General features: G+C 41.1%; 2 protein-coding genes across 8 annotated transcripts; both read right to left on the minus strand.

Annotated features, from left to right (window-relative positions):
• Positions 1 to 359: 359 nt before the first annotated feature.
• LOC130171720 (cortexin domain-containing 1 protein-like) lies at positions 360 to 603 on the minus strand. Its single transcript, XM_056379831.1, has one exon. It carries the CDS (start codon positions 572 to 574, stop codon positions 389 to 391), a length of 186 nt encoding a protein of 61 aa, XP_056235806.1. The 5' UTR covers positions 575 to 603; the 3' UTR covers positions 360 to 388.
• A 1311-nt stretch (positions 604 to 1914) lies between these two features.
• On the minus strand, positions 1915 to 14454 carry arnt (aryl hydrocarbon receptor nuclear translocator). Of its 7 annotated transcripts, none has more exons than XM_056379973.1 (20): positions 14115 to 14454; positions 13408 to 13501; positions 13210 to 13248; positions 13051 to 13101; positions 11963 to 12176; positions 10788 to 11001; positions 10585 to 10687; positions 10416 to 10481; positions 10159 to 10244; positions 9931 to 10007; positions 9259 to 9393; positions 9093 to 9167; positions 8112 to 8263; positions 7718 to 7840; positions 7120 to 7207; positions 5827 to 6023; positions 4918 to 5101; positions 4231 to 4411; positions 4011 to 4147; positions 1915 to 3913 (listed from the first exon to the last, which is right to left on the minus strand). In XM_056379973.1, the coding sequence occupies exons 1-20, from the start codon at positions 14149 to 14151 to the stop codon at positions 3830 to 3832; spliced, it is 2337 nt and encodes a 778-aa protein (XP_056235948.1). In that variant the 5' UTR covers positions 14152 to 14454; the 3' UTR covers positions 1915 to 3829. The 7 variants fall into 7 exon arrangements, with proteins under 7 accessions (XP_056235948.1, XP_056235947.1, XP_056235950.1 ...); XM_056379972.1 differs by having other exon boundaries at positions 7718 to 7843; XM_056379975.1 differs by having other exon boundaries at positions 4231 to 4408; positions 14115 to 14453.
• Between the last annotated feature and the right edge of the window lie 530 nt (positions 14455 to 14984).

The following is a 14984-nucleotide window of genomic DNA, read 5'->3' on the forward strand; positions in this document are numbered from 1 at the left end:
ATAATTATAGATATATATCAATCATATTTCTAATGTTTTTCAATGACAACTCACATGTTAGCTTTTAATTAAATTCTAAATCATGGATATCTCATGTTAGTCATAAGCACAGACAAAACTAAACTTTAATAAAACTTAAATACTGTACATTATATACTTACATCATTTGAAGTTATGGATACTGAGGTTGACCGCTGTTTAATACAAAATGTCAGTTAGGTAGAAACTATATGAAAATTAAAATAGAGTCAGAAACATCTCCACCAGGCTGGCTCTGTCATAAGAGAAGCCTTAAATACTCTGTGGGTTGTGGCAAATCATTTTTGTCGTCACTCCTTTTGGAGGATCATGTGCTTTTCTTTAATGATGCGTAGGTCTCTGGTCTCCATCAGTCCTCCATTTGCTCCTCCTGGTATGTAGTAACAGAGATAGCACTGTACGGGTCCAGCACCATCTGAGCACAGCGGATAATGGTCACCAACAAGAAGAAGCACAGGAGGAAGAAGAAGAAGAGAGCAAACCCAAGGTCAACATCCACTTCCAGCCGGGCCACGGGGAGGATCGGTGGGTCCATGTTGACAAATCCACAAACTCCAAAGAAAGACGTCTCATCTGCCGACTTCCACCACCATATATTTATCTGTATGGACTTCTCCAGTTCCTAAGTTGATGTTTACAGACAATCCTTCATGCCACTGCAGTTTCTTCCTGAGAATCCCAAACTAACCCCCACAATCCTTTCCTCTGTGTCTCCGTATCTTTTTCTTCTTGCAGCATTGACACCTAGGCGACTGTCCTCCTCCAAAAGATAGGATGGATTTGTGGACACATGGAGCCCTATTTGGCACCTGTGTCCTGCATGAATAGTTAATAAGGAGTTTGGTAACGACCAGGCCGTTCCTGAGATTAGAACGGCCAGGCATTTCTCTGGTCTCTTCAGGACATGAGACCTTTACAGGAGATGACACCTTAACAAGAGTCACTGGATATCTGGTCAGTACAAGGACACATGTCAACATGACAGAAAGATGCAGCCATACACACGTTTTTAAGGCATTATAATGCAATTGTGGTGTACAGCTCTATTTATACTGAACTCTACACATACACACATACTCATGGTGTAGGTTATTTTATGGCCTAAAGGTCATGGAAAATAAGAGAACTGATTGGTCAAGAAGCAAAAGAGAAAACAAACTGGTTGAGGAAGAGAAAGAGGATATGACGCCTTAGTGGCAATCCACTTGAGAGCGGTCGGAAACTGATCCTGACCAAAAAAAATGCAGATTGCTTGTATTCTGATGCCACCAGAGACACACACAAGTTAAGAGCACAGTGACTCACAGTGACTCTATGCAAATAACAGTAGATCTGGACAAAAAGCTGGGAGAGGAGTGTGAATGTATTGAAATAACACTGGCAAGACAAGATTTACAGCACAAGACGTCACTCAAGTGCAATCCAAACGGGGTATAGCCGACATAGTAAACCTATCTTAGACCAGTACTAGCATCAGTTCCATCCGTTTTCACCCCCAGGCTGTGAAAGAGATGAGGGAAGGATGAAGGCGGAAACTGATCCTAGTAGATACCCACTGATCTCTTCACATCTTCACCGATACAAAGAAAGGGGGAAGAAAACAGATACAGGCCAATCAAAGAAAAGCTGGCTTGTGTTTCTTCAACAGTTAAGAACATAAAACTGTTTCAAGGAAGTGAAGACATGCATGGATGTAACTGAAAACAGCCATGACGCTTGCATGAAAGTGATCAGTGAAGTGCACTGATAAGCACCCATCATGAACAATATATAACTTTGTGATTAAGGATTAAATGATACTGTGGACTGACTAACTCTGCTGTGAGCCACTATACCTGAAAATAAGTCTGTGCACTACAAATAGCAGACCAACCATTTCATTTTTGACAATATAACAATTTAATACAAAAACCAAACATTCTCTCATTTAACATTTCATATTCATATACAGTATATTTATATATTTGTGTTTCTATGAGTGATAAAAGTTCACATCATTGGAAAAAAAAAACCTGGATACAGAGCAACCGAAAAGGTTTTCAACAATAACAAAGACAACACAGTCACCAACATCCTTTTGTAGATGAAAACCAGACAATTATCAACATGGGTATACATACAGTTACATGATTTGTTGTCATGAGTGTTAAACTCAAACAATGGAAAACTGCAATTAAAAAGGGTCAAATTTAAACTAATACCACACATTTAAAACTTAAATATTTTTAGGAGCATTATCTTTCATCCCACAACATTCTCCTAAAATACAAACTTACCAAAAACTGATTGTAAAACACAGGTAGTTGGATCTTATTGGCCAAGATTCAGTCCTAATCCAAATGTTTGTCACAAACAACAGGACAAAACACCGAGAAAAATCTTCTGGGACATTCTCACTTCTATATCATCTTGCTTTAAGCTCCGTTTATTCCATTTTAATCCTGAATACCCTGATCAAACCATTAATAACATACAGATCAGAAAAGGGCAACGGAGAACTTAAGTGATCATTAAAAGTTTTGAAAAAACAATAAAATACTAGGGTAAAATATAATTAGATCAAACATTACTTCCACATCTCCAATTCAAAATAACATTAATCAAGGAAAACATTTATAACAATAAAGAATGGCTTTAAAAGTACACAATTCCTGCTTGTTAATTATTGCTGTGTGATTTTTTTTAATTTCTTTTACAAAAGGAGTACAAAAAGCCCATACTTGGTACAGGGTAATGCAGGATGACAGGAAGAAGTAAATCAAGCAAGTTGGAAAACCTATGACTGTGTTAAAGTTGATAATGACACTGTACGCATCCATTTAACATACATACCACACATGCATACTGTATATATGTATATGTAAGCAAAGGAAAATAGATTGTATACATTTCCAACAGGCACCTAGACAAACAGTATGTAGCCATTTTAACACTGTGTGTCTGAGTTGTTTGAGTACACCATTCCATGAAGAAAAAAAACCTTAAATGTTCCTTAAGAGGAAAAACTAAATAATTAAAATTTATAGGTGAAGCCACCAATGTACATAGAAAACTGTACTCTATATAAATCTACACAATGTAGAAGCGCTCCGTGAAAGCAGTGCTGACATACATGCAGAGACATGCTGTGGGTTTAAAATTGTGAGTGAAGTTAGCACAGACATTGGTGGTTTGCGTGCAACAGCTTAGATTTTTTTCTTAATCACCAAAGCTGTATATCCCTGCAATTTCCTGAGAGTTTAAATCAATGATTGGTGTGATTAGTCTACATGCTAAACGGGTAAAACAGCAAAATACACTCTTCATCAATGCCTGAGAAAAACCAGGAATATATTAGAATAAAAGGCCTTTGTTTGTGTGTGTGTTTACTTCCTATGTATTTTTACCAGAATGTAAGAGTGTTTTTGTGCAGTCTATTCAAGTGTGGTTGTGTGATTGTGCGCTTTTATATATTTATATATATATCTCACATATCTACAACATAGGTTGTTGAGCTTTGGGCAGTGCTAGCTAGAGATTTCTCTTACAATGGCTGGAATATTGTTAAAATAATGATCTTTTAGTCAGTAGCAAATCCTTGATTTTCCTTTCCTATATATCTGCAATCAGATATATCCCTCCATCCTTAACTGGCTTGTGGCAGTGCAGTTCAAGCCATGCGAAGCAAGGGAAGAGTGCTACTCTCAGGAGCAGGAAGAAAACAGGAGCAGAAGAGCGAAAGATATAAGAAAGAGTGACGGCAAAAACAGTCGAGAAGACTAGGTGGACCAGCAGAACAGTATTCACCAGGTCACTCGTTAAAGGAAGGGTACATGGAAATCTCAAAGTCATCACCGTTGAAGTTGGCAGGCTGGTCCAACATAGACAACACATCCTGAATCAGAAGAAGAGAGACAAAGAAAGGTATTTTTAAGTGACAGAGAAAGGGAGAGTAATGTGAATGCTTGAGAGGTTAAGTTTGTATCACTCACAGGAAATATGTCTTGCTGGTTGCCCTGAGCATGAGGATGCTGCTCTGCATTACTCTGTGAGTGCTGCTGGCCTTGCCACTGGGGCCACACTGCCTCGGCTGCTCGAGATGGGAACTGTGCCCCTGACTGAGAGCCATCTGAGACAGAGAACGGAGGGGTGAGAGGATGTCCCAGTATAAACACAGACACATGGATTCCAACATATATGCACAAAACCTACCATAACCGTTGGTGTTGAGGCTGGCACGAGCATTCATTTGTGGGTAGTTGGCACCGCTGGTGGGGGTGGGAGCAGCACCTGTAGGCATCTGGCCAAAAGAGTTGGAAGAGCCACCTCCAAATCCTCCCATGGGAGCAAATGGTGGAGACATGGTTTTTGGGGCCTGAGGAGCCACCTGCTGCTTAGAAATGAAAGAGTAACTCAATTTACTGACTAGAAGTTGGGCAGGATCAATGAAATAAATGTCCATTAAGTCGCTACTTATCACCAAATAAGGTAACATAACAGTGACTGAGGCTGTGGCCCACTGATTATATCGCAATATCTTGAGCCACGTGCAGCGTAGAATCAGATCATGGTTGCTCACAGAATGATGGAAAAAGGCCAAGTGTTCTGCTCTGACTTCTCTATTAAAACGACAATGGTTTGTTTAGCTGCCCCCAGAATTCTGTGACCTGTAGTATCAAAACGCGTTTCCTGTTACTGCCAGAAACAACAGGTGTTGCTTAATCAACGAGGGCTGAAATCTTTGAGGTTGCCACTTTAAATATGTGAATGTGATCAGTAACTGGAGGAGACACATAGAAGTGTCATTATATTAAGTATCTTTCCTTTGTGAATAAAAACTGACTTGAAATGCCAATGAAGATGCGCAAAATCAGACCATGAATCCTGTTCCTGGCTTACCTGGTTATTAAATTGTGGTCTAGCTCCAGCTCCAGGCCATCCTCCTGCTGGTCCTCCATGGAGGGGGCTGCCAGTGCTGGAAGGGGTAACGGACTGCGGGGCTCCATTCTGACGAGACATCTGAGCCAGCATCTGTCCTGCTGAGTGGGTTGGCTGTGCCATCTGCGGAGTCATATTGACTGGCCTGCAGAGAAGAGTGAGCAGAGTGAGAGCTCTGAAAATGAAATAAAACTGTTCCCATTATCCTACATGTTAGGAACCCTGTTGAAATAAACATGGAAACCACCTCTCTCAAAAAATGCACTGTGATTGCAAGCAAACTGTATTTAAAGTCAGCGTAACAGCTACTTGAAACATTTTGTACATGCTTTCAGGAATTCATTCTGAACGAGCCATAATAAAGGCAACATCTGCACCCACTTACAGCACATGTGGGAATGTGGTAGTTGTTGTTGTACATCAGCCAATATCATACAGAAACAGTGCCCATGTGATCCGACAGGCAAATCTTTAGACAAAGCAGGTTATATAAACATGTGAATTTATTAGTTCCCACTACAGCCAGGAATCACTGTGGCTGTTCATATAGTTTAGAGTGAATAATAACCTCATTACCTCCAAATTAACAACATAACCTCATTAAGTCAGTTCTGAAAATAACAGGATAAACTAGAGGCACCAACAAACACTTGTTTCTGCACTGTGTCATGTTGTTTGTATGAGAGATCTCCAATAAATCTGTATGTGTTTCCATGTGACAACAAACACACGACTGAGCAAACCTCGCACTAAGGCCCCGTGATGAAGATGTTTAATTGACAAAGCTATTAGAGGAAGTATTGCCTTGAGGTTTAAGATCTGTTGTACATGTAAACACATGCAAAGACATGCACACATAAGACTTCCTACCTGTAAGCATCACTGGATCGACTAGCAGTGAAGTTGTTGGCTGGAGGGTAAATCTGTGTGGAGGGAGTGGAGGTGGAGGGAATGCCCTTAGACTGATCTGGGCCTTGAAAAAGGGCGGAGTAGAGCTCTGGCTTCTCAAGGGTCTTGCTGTGGTCTGGTCCTGCAGCAGTCACAGGCTGCACCGGCTGGACTGGCATCTGAGGACCACCAAAATTATCAGTCAGCCATCACACTCCAAAATTCTTAAAGTGGTGAAGAACTGACCTGAACCTGAGATTAACACACATCTACAATGATATTTAATATTAAGTTAATATATTTAATGACAGTCACAACAGAAGAAGGAGGCTGCAACATAGTAGGAGAAGACACAACTGCCAAACTTTTAACAATTCAAGCTAACAAGTCAAGCGAAGAGTGATAACAATTAGTCAACTAATTGATCAACAGATAATTAATTTGCAACTAGTCTGGACAGTTGATTAAAAAGTAATGACTTTAAGGTTCTGAAATGTGAATACTTGCTGTTTTTTTATTGCTTTAATAGTAAACTGAATGTCTTTGGATTTTGAACTGTTGGTGGTACAAAAGACATTTTGACTTTATATTTAAAGACATTACATAAACCAAACCATTAATTGAGAAAACGATGAGCAGATCAATGGAGAATAAAATTGTTAATAATTAATCAATCATCATTTGGAGGTTGCAGCCCTCGTGAGGTAAATCACATTCATTTTAATCTGAAAGGACAGTTTTGTCTCTGACCGCTCTACGATTTGTCAGGGTTTGAACTTCTCTCTTTAGCTCTCTTACACAACAATTTCTGTCACTTTTCATGTGTGTAACCGGGTGCAGCACTAGGAATTCCTTTCAGAAGACAATGTCTGAAAATGTGTCACTGTGATCTGTGAAAAAGCAAATAGTGGTACGCATCTTTTATCTATTCCACAAAAATACCTTCGCAGGACTATTATTGATTACTGATTGTTTGTAATTTGAGGTATTTTCTTTTTGTCTGTTAGTGATGAGAAATCTAGTCATACTAGGTCTTTGAGGCTAATGTGGTGCTAATGTAACATTCTAGCTAATTGTTGGGTTACTGCAACTATTACGTGTTTTACTGTTGGACTCGATGTTTACTAGTTATATCTGTGTTGTACTTCGTATGGGGAAGTACAGTGTTGTTCCGTCACTGGTCATACTTTGTTTCTTCTTAAAATGAAAGAACGTGTAACCACAGTTTTAAGAACAGAGTTATTCAGACTGGACAAGTACATTCATGTGCCTAACCTGTGAGAGGGTAATTGGTCCTGCCTCATACAGACCATCTCTGGCTCCGCCTCCCTCCAGCTCAGCCTGCTGCTGCTGCTGGAACTGCCTGGAAAAGGGAAAAACAGAGTGAGAGAAAGAGTGTTTATTTGAAGTTAGTCTAAAATAGCCTCATCTCCATTTCCATGCCCTCCACTGTTGAGTGAGAAATCCCAAACACCTGCTGGCAAAATAGCACTCAACCCGCCACTGGTCACCATGGCAACAAAAGAAAAAGGAGGACAGAAGAGGAAGAGAGTGACAAGCTTCAGCAGAGAAGGGCCTGTTATTTAAATACATACTGCTAACATGCTACACCACCTGTTAAAAGTTGATCTCTTTACTATTCACTATATGAAAACAACTATAAGACATGCTTCTTAATAGCCCACACCTATATTTTTCCAACGCCACAGGGCAACAGAGATAAATAAAATGGAGAGAAGAATCACTCAGGGTGGGAAATGACAACAGAACCAGAAGGACGATAGCTTGCTAGAAACAGCAGTAGTCTCCCATGAAGAAGCACCCCCCGTTCTCCCATGCAGGGGGACAACAGTCAGGTCAGGGCTGATCTCACCTGGTGGCCACCTGCCCTGGGCTGAGCACTACAGGAGGGCCGCTTGGGCTGCTCTGACCCAAGGAAGGGGGCAGCAAACCCCCTGGGGAGGAGATAGGAGTGAGGGGGTCCTGAGTCGAGTTTCTACTGCCCCACAATGAGAGACGGGTGCAGAGGAGAGGTGTAGGGAGAGAGTGATCAGTGTGTGATTTATTCATGGAGGTTGCAGTAATGGTCTAAGAAGAGGGATTGGGGGTGAAAGGTAATCACTCAGACAGAGGGATCTTTCCCAACAGTTACATTTCACCACATCAATGGTTTCATTATTAGCTGTATTTGATTGTGTAATACTGTTACATAATCACCTGTATTGGTAAAAAAAAAAAAAAAAATCAGTCTACAAAGTGTGACTCACTTGACATTGACGTTGGTGCAGATGATATACTCAATCTCCTCTGAAAATGGGTTCTGGAAGGTGAAGGAGCTGGTTCTCATCCAGATCCATTCTCTCGATTTGGAGCGGAACCGAAACATCACTGACAAAACTTGGCCCTTCAGCTTCACCACCTGAGGTCACAAGTCCAACATGCCAAACACTCATAATGCTGTATTTATATTATCCGTTTTAAATTATTATTAGATAATATCATATATATATATGATATTATCTAATAATAATTTAAAAATGGCCCCCGCCTCCCCGGTCAGCTACCACCACAAATAGAATGAAATTTTGGGGAAAACACTACAGCAGCTACTTAGGATCAGTTTCAGTTTTGGTTCGACTTTACTTCATATTTTACTGAAAATAAAAGGTTACTATGTGTATTCCCCTTTTTTCATTATGACACACTACTGTCACAGCAATTCTTTCCCCACTGCCTCAAGTGATGTCTTGAATCAGCGGCAGTTAGAGCTGAAGACAACGAGACAACAACTTTGCAAATTTAAAAGAATTGAAAGAAGGAAAGAAGTGATCATACCAGGTCTCTATAGCCCCGTTCCACGACATGAGATCGTGGACATTTGTATCACAGTATTGGTCTTGGTTTCAGAATCGTTACACCCTTAAACATAACACACCCAAATCTGTACAGCTACGTAAATTGAGTCGAGTCGCATTGTGGGTTATGTACGTGCTAGGTTTGGACGGAAAAAGAGAAGTTTGAAGGAGGAAGAATAAACGCAATAAAAAACATAACTCTTGTTCTATTGCATTGATTTTAATCTCTTTTTTTCAAGTGGCCATCTTGTGTCTGACAATGTTACAGAAGCTAAATCGCAAGAGTAGTCTTTTAAGTGCATGTAAACACAGTGATGTGGTAGTACAAAAACAAGAGTTAAGCAGAAATAAAAATGAGTCCTCAAAAAGCTGCATATATTCAGACCGTCCTACCTGTTGGAAGCTGTCTCTCAGTAAGCCCTGGTCTTCTGGGTGGGCCAACTCGAGAATATTCTTACCAAGTAAATCCTGCAACAAACAGCAGATAATACAACCACTATTATCCCAGAAGACATTAACGCCATCTGGACGTGACATTTCCAGCAGTTGCAATGCTTACCTGCGGCTGGTAGCCGACAGTGGCCATGCAGCGGTGGTCCACAAAGGTGAACATGCCCTGGCAGTTATGGCGTGAGATGAACTCTACTGGAACACTGATGCTGTTTATGTCTGTGTCACTTGGGCAACAAGTCACCTGAAGAAGGAAAAAGAAAAAAGTTAGATTATTTAAAATCACACAGTGCATGAATCTCATTTATGGACGAAACATTAAGAGAATGAGTTTCTTGTTCTGAATTGTTATTCAAAAGTTATAAATATTATCAAAGTTTTGCAACTCAGCAAATCAGGTACCAGGACAAAAGAATATTTCTAAACACAGCGTAACCGTGCAAACATCAGTTGTAATACACTTCAGATAAGACTGAAGATTGTGACCATAAAGTACTGCCTTATGGTAGGCGTTCGTTTTTTTTTCTCCCACCAGCTAAGGCAATTTTATTCTTGTATTGTTGATGTGGGGGTCAGAGATTACACAATTTACAGGGAAGGTTTCAGATCAGAAGCGAAAGGTTCATTGCCACAATTGCAGAACTTCTTTCTCCTTTACATCAACCACATACTTCTCAATAAAGAACATTTAATTAGTCACAAATGATTTCATCATCATCATAACTTGCTTGAGCACAAAATACACATGTGCACCTCCCCAAATAAGTGACATCCGTTATACCTGTAATCTCCCAATAGCAACTAGACAGTAGCGACTCCCCTGAGTGTTGTCTGCTTCATCATCTGTTAATGATACCCCTAAAATAAATACAAACATGCAAAAACTGTGTTAAAATGGGCACAAAGTATAACTCGTCCTTTACAGACCAAAGCCATATCATAACAGATGTATAACACATTGTAACACATGGCTATATATGCTAATTCCCCACACAATTATTAGTTTTACCTGCAGGGGGCCAAGACTTGATGTATCCTGTACAGTGGACCACTACATACTGGGGCTCCCCTTCCTTGGCTGCACCCAAACCATTCCTGAGGTGAACGAAGAAATTGTAAAATAGACTGAAAAATCAAATCAGTGCTATTACTGTGCCAGTAATAAATTCATGTTTACGTGCATCTTATTGCTACTAGGCGGCTCCAGGTATGCTAATATGCTGTAATCCTAACACAATTTTTAACCAGCTGTTTGGTTTTGCTCACCTGTTTCTGTTCCTAAGGAAGTTCAGTCTGTTCATTGACAACGGTTCCACTGGACACGAACCACACCTTTAAACACAAACAGGCCACCGCATCAACAATTTATGCATCCAGGCTCACACACACCAATATAAATAATAAACTGCATAATTACTTCTACTATGAGTCACACCTCATTCTGCAGATGAATGATCGACGGGCTCCCATGCTCATTCTGGCTGATGACTGCTGGCTTTCCTTCTTCACTGTTCCTGTCTTCAAGTCCAACATTCTCCCTTTAAATTGCAAACAAGAGAGTGCATTAAGTCAATCATGGGTGTACTGGGGTGCACATGTGTCTACTAATGTCTAAAAGTGTCTGAGAATGCTTTGTACCTGTGTTGTTATTCTCTGCAGTAGAGAGCTGCTCCCTGAGCTTTTCTGTGTCATCTGGGTGGAGCTGATCATAAAGGGAGGAGCCGAGCCATTCAGACTGTGACTGGTTGAGGACGGGTGTCAGGGAGTCTGAGACATAAACAATGCGACCGGTCTCACATGACACCACGAACAGGAAGCCATCGGCTGCCTCCAGGATGAGGTGCTTCAGCTCCTTTAGACAGAAAGCATCAAAGGGAGGGTAAGCACCGAGGATGAGCGATCAGTGAATCATGGAGCATGATATTTGTGTGTAAATTATAGCTCTTTTTCTACAAATTGAGAATACACAATTCCCTTGGTCCTTGTCACTAATATCGACACTGTTCTCATTGGGAGGGCATATAATGACCGTCTCCATGATACGATGCCAGTTGCTTGTTTTCACCTGCTAGCGGGCAGCTTTACCAGGAGGGAGTAACATACTTACAGTCACTTAGAGCCCATGCTTAATCACAAATTTAGTTTTGAACAATTAAAATAAGCTGACCAATGGCCCGGAGGGAGGGTGTATGAAGTTTGGTGAAAAAAAATGAACATCTCTTTTGACATTACAAATTTAGACAGTCAGTGAAAATAGTGACTGACTACCATGTGAGAAAACCTGCAAACTTGAAAAGGTGCTACTTTCACTCCTCCTTCACTCTATTTCCACTGAACTCAGAGAGGTGTAGTGTGAACGACATTGTGACTGTGAAACCTGTATACTAAATTAATAATTTACTTCTACACAAAACAGTAGTGTCTTGTCAGAAATAGTTACTCTGAACACGTTTCACATCTGACAACCCCTCGATTTCTACATTTCTCTCCCTGGAGCCGTTCATATATGAACTCCAGACAATGTCCGGATGTGATTCTCTTGACGTTGTACAGAATTGCCCTTTCACACATGCAGAACACGTGTGGAGATTGTCCGTGTGAGATTCGTTCACACCTACTAGAAATACTCCCGTTTGGTTTAGGTGAGGGATGGCGCCGGGGTAGAAATGTCGTCAACACGCCCACTTGCTCATGAACTCTCCAAAAGTCTGTTTAATGTGCAGTTCAACTGATTCAGACATTACCGTTCACACATACAGCTGCTCTGGGTAATGTTGCAGAACATGTGTGAAAGCAGCTTGAATTGCTCATACCTGGTCAGTGAGAAAGGAAGGTTTGTACGACCCATCTGCATTGGTATTGCCACTTCCTCTCAGAGACTTCATATGGGACACAGCCATTCGTAGGATGGTTAGTTTGTCCGGTTTCCGTGCTAGAGCACTGCAGGTGGGCACCATGTCTGATAATTCTGTGATGTAGGCGGTCATCTTGTTCCGCCTCCGCCTCTCAATCTCACTGTGATTCTCCCTGCAGTGAGGAAACAAGGGAGGGAGGCAGAGGTGGAGAGGATAGGAAGGATCAAGATGGGTGAAACAGGCAGGTGGACAACATGGAGTAGAGTTTAGAGTTAATGTTGCAATGTAAGTATGCCGATCTGGAAGAAGAGATGGAAATGAGAGAGGGTGAGAGAAATAATGGACGCACAAAACAATAAAGTGTAGTCAATGATCCACCAAAATGATGGTGGGAAAGCGAGAGAACCTGGTCTTTCAAGGCCAGTCGGTGTGACAAAAGACGGCAAGTGTAGAAAGAGAAAGACCCTTCAGATGTCCTGAGAGGGGGGAGACAAAAGAGACAGAGAGGAAAGTTGCTCAAGAGGAAGGGATTACCAAAGTGAAAGAAATCCCTCACACACAGCGCAGCGGTTAGTGACACATATCACAGTGGTGGGTTGAAATAGACAACCAGCTGCTTAGGGCAAAGAAGCATGACATTCTTACAGGCACCAAAACAGACGCACAGAGCGGTGAAATATACCGGTAATTTTGTGCTGTCAAAATGACAATGTGCTGGGGTCCCAGCAGGACAGGATAGTATTTGATCAGTGCATTCACTATTGATATGGATACAAGCAGGAGAGGGAGCCTTCCACAGTGGTACAGGCCATACCTGGCTAGTTTTTCCTTATCTGCAAAACTCTGATCTTCTTCCAAAAACCTGGAAATAAAACCAACCCACTAAAAAAACTGGCCCAAAAATCACAACCAAAAATAAAAAGAAGTGTAAGACTAAAAAAGGAAAAAAAAAACATGGACAGAAGAGCAAGCGCAGCAAGGGTAATAACTGTATCAATATTATTATGCTCTGAAACACATTTGTTTCTCCTCGTTCATCCTCCTACCTGGCAAAGCGCTCTTTGTCATTGTTAGAGCCGCCCGTTTCATCATCACACCTGGGAAAAACAGAGAAACACTGCTGTTATCTCAGCAGCCCAGACAATTCAAACACTTGATTAAACACATATTTTGCTTTCTAACTGGACAAACTGGTACAAATGTACCTGAACAACTTGCTTCCTTCATCATCATCAAAGTCTTGCCTGCAATGTAGAGAAGTAACACATGAGAAACTTCACACAAATGTTCTCATGAGAATTCTGACCACAACAATCGAAAGCAAAAGTACACCAGTCAGCAAATTTACATAACACGATGCTGACATTTCAACACAAACTTTACCTCTAAAAACACACACTTACGTAGCTCGTCTCTTGTTGGTCCCTTTTGGCACAACAGCCCCGCCACCTGCTTGGGTCCCACTTGCCCCCATACCCAGATTTGGATCTGGTAACTCTATTAATAACATAGAGAGACAGGTGATTTCCCATTGTGCCTCAAGCACTGCAAAGGAAACTAAACTACTCAATGAAGCCCACGCTCAGAGGCCAAATTAGCTTTAACGCACAGAGGTGACATTGTTTTTTATTTCACAACTTATAGAAAAGCATTAAGTTAGAAACACATGGACAGTTGTTTGTAGATTGATTGTAGATAGTTTGGAGCTAAGACAACCGCAACCCCGAGCTAATGTTGAAGCTACGTTAAGCACACAGTTATCAATCTTGTGAGCAACATTTTCTAAAAACAGAAACAAATAAACTGAATTAGCCACCGTAGCTTGGTAGTCACTTTACTTAGATCTGTTGATAAATAATACAAAGGAGCTATTTAGACATTTATCTAGCCGCTGTTAGCTGGCTAGCATGTTAGCAAGCTCTCACTTATGCAATAAACAGCCACCCTTGCTATGGCATTAGCTTTGCTACTAAGCTAACTCAGCCGCTGCTGTCACGCTATCTTTAGGAAAGTGTCCAGTTAAGCTGTGTATGACAAAACGCCCATAACCCATTAGCAGTCGCATAGTACAATGTCGCTGAATGTCGCTGTGATTTTTATTGCACTTTACCTGGGTTTGAAGAGGACATGTCCGTGTGGAATAACATAAACAAACAACTTCGGCTGCGAAAAAAAAATCCTCAAAACCCCCGCCCCTCCCCCTCGCTAGCTAGCTAGAGGCTAACCAGTGCCTCGCCGATTTCCTCACGAATTTAGTTTGTGTTATAAATGCCAAAAGCCACGACTCGTACAGCTCCAGAGCGATCCGAGGGTTTAAAACACACGTGAAAAAACGGGTTGTCTCCACTGGTGCCAGTTTCCCAGTTTTCTGCCGGTTTAAAGCCCCTATCTGTTAAAGATGGCGTTTGAGGCTAGCGGAGCGCAATCTGTCTACAGTGTTTTCTTTCCTCCTGTCTCTATTGGACTTCACAGCAGCCAGATACAAATGACGCGAAATGTTGGGAAATCCATGTTGTGCTCCGCCCCGCTGACAGTGTGGAGGGACCTGTAGGTCTGCGGAAGTAAAACAAAAGCCCTCAGTTTGGGAAGGGATGAAAGTGTTGATGACCCAGCCTATAACTATTTGGTGTTTTGAAGTCTAACAGTATGGAATGAAACAGATGTTATACAGTGAGGATGTACCACATCTGGCAACACTATACTTCACACTCAACACAAGAAGTCTCATCACTGGAGGAAGAAGTACTCAGACCTTTCACTTGAGTAAAATTAGCAATAATTTTGTGTAAGAAAATATACTCTATTTTCACGCAAAAGCTTGTATTTTATATTCTCGTATTCTATAAATACCTTGGAGCAAAAAGTACTATATTCGAGCGGCGATAGAAATACTCAAGAAACGCACAAGTACATTAAAACTGTATTGAACAACAGTCAATGGGTCAATATATTGGGTTACTTTTCAACACTGCTCAAGTAG

Source organism: Seriola aureovittata, chromosome 7 (assembly GCF_021018895.1).
Source record: "Seriola aureovittata isolate HTS-2021-v1 ecotype China chromosome 7, ASM2101889v1, whole genome shotgun sequence".
In the NCBI taxonomy this organism is placed as follows: Eukaryota; Metazoa; Chordata; class Actinopteri; order Carangiformes; family Carangidae; genus Seriola; species Seriola aureovittata.

Excerpts from the sequence above, each read along its gene's own strand:
- LOC130171720 (XM_056379831.1), bottom strand. The coding sequence starts at position 574 with ATGGACCCACCGATCCTCCCCGTGGCCCGGCTGGAAGTGGATGTTGAC.
- arnt (XM_056379972.1), bottom strand. The coding sequence starts at position 14,151 with ATGTTATTCCACACGGACATGTCCTCTTCAAACCCAG. Across the intron at positions 10,008-10,158 it reads CAAGTCTTGGCCCCCTGCAG|GGGTATCATTAACAGATGAT; the intron begins GTAAAACTAATA and ends TATTTATTTTAG. Across the intron at positions 9,394-9,930 it reads TTGCTATTGGGAGATTACAG|GTGACTTGTTGCCCAAGTGA; the intron begins GTATAACGGATG and ends TTCCTTCTTCAG.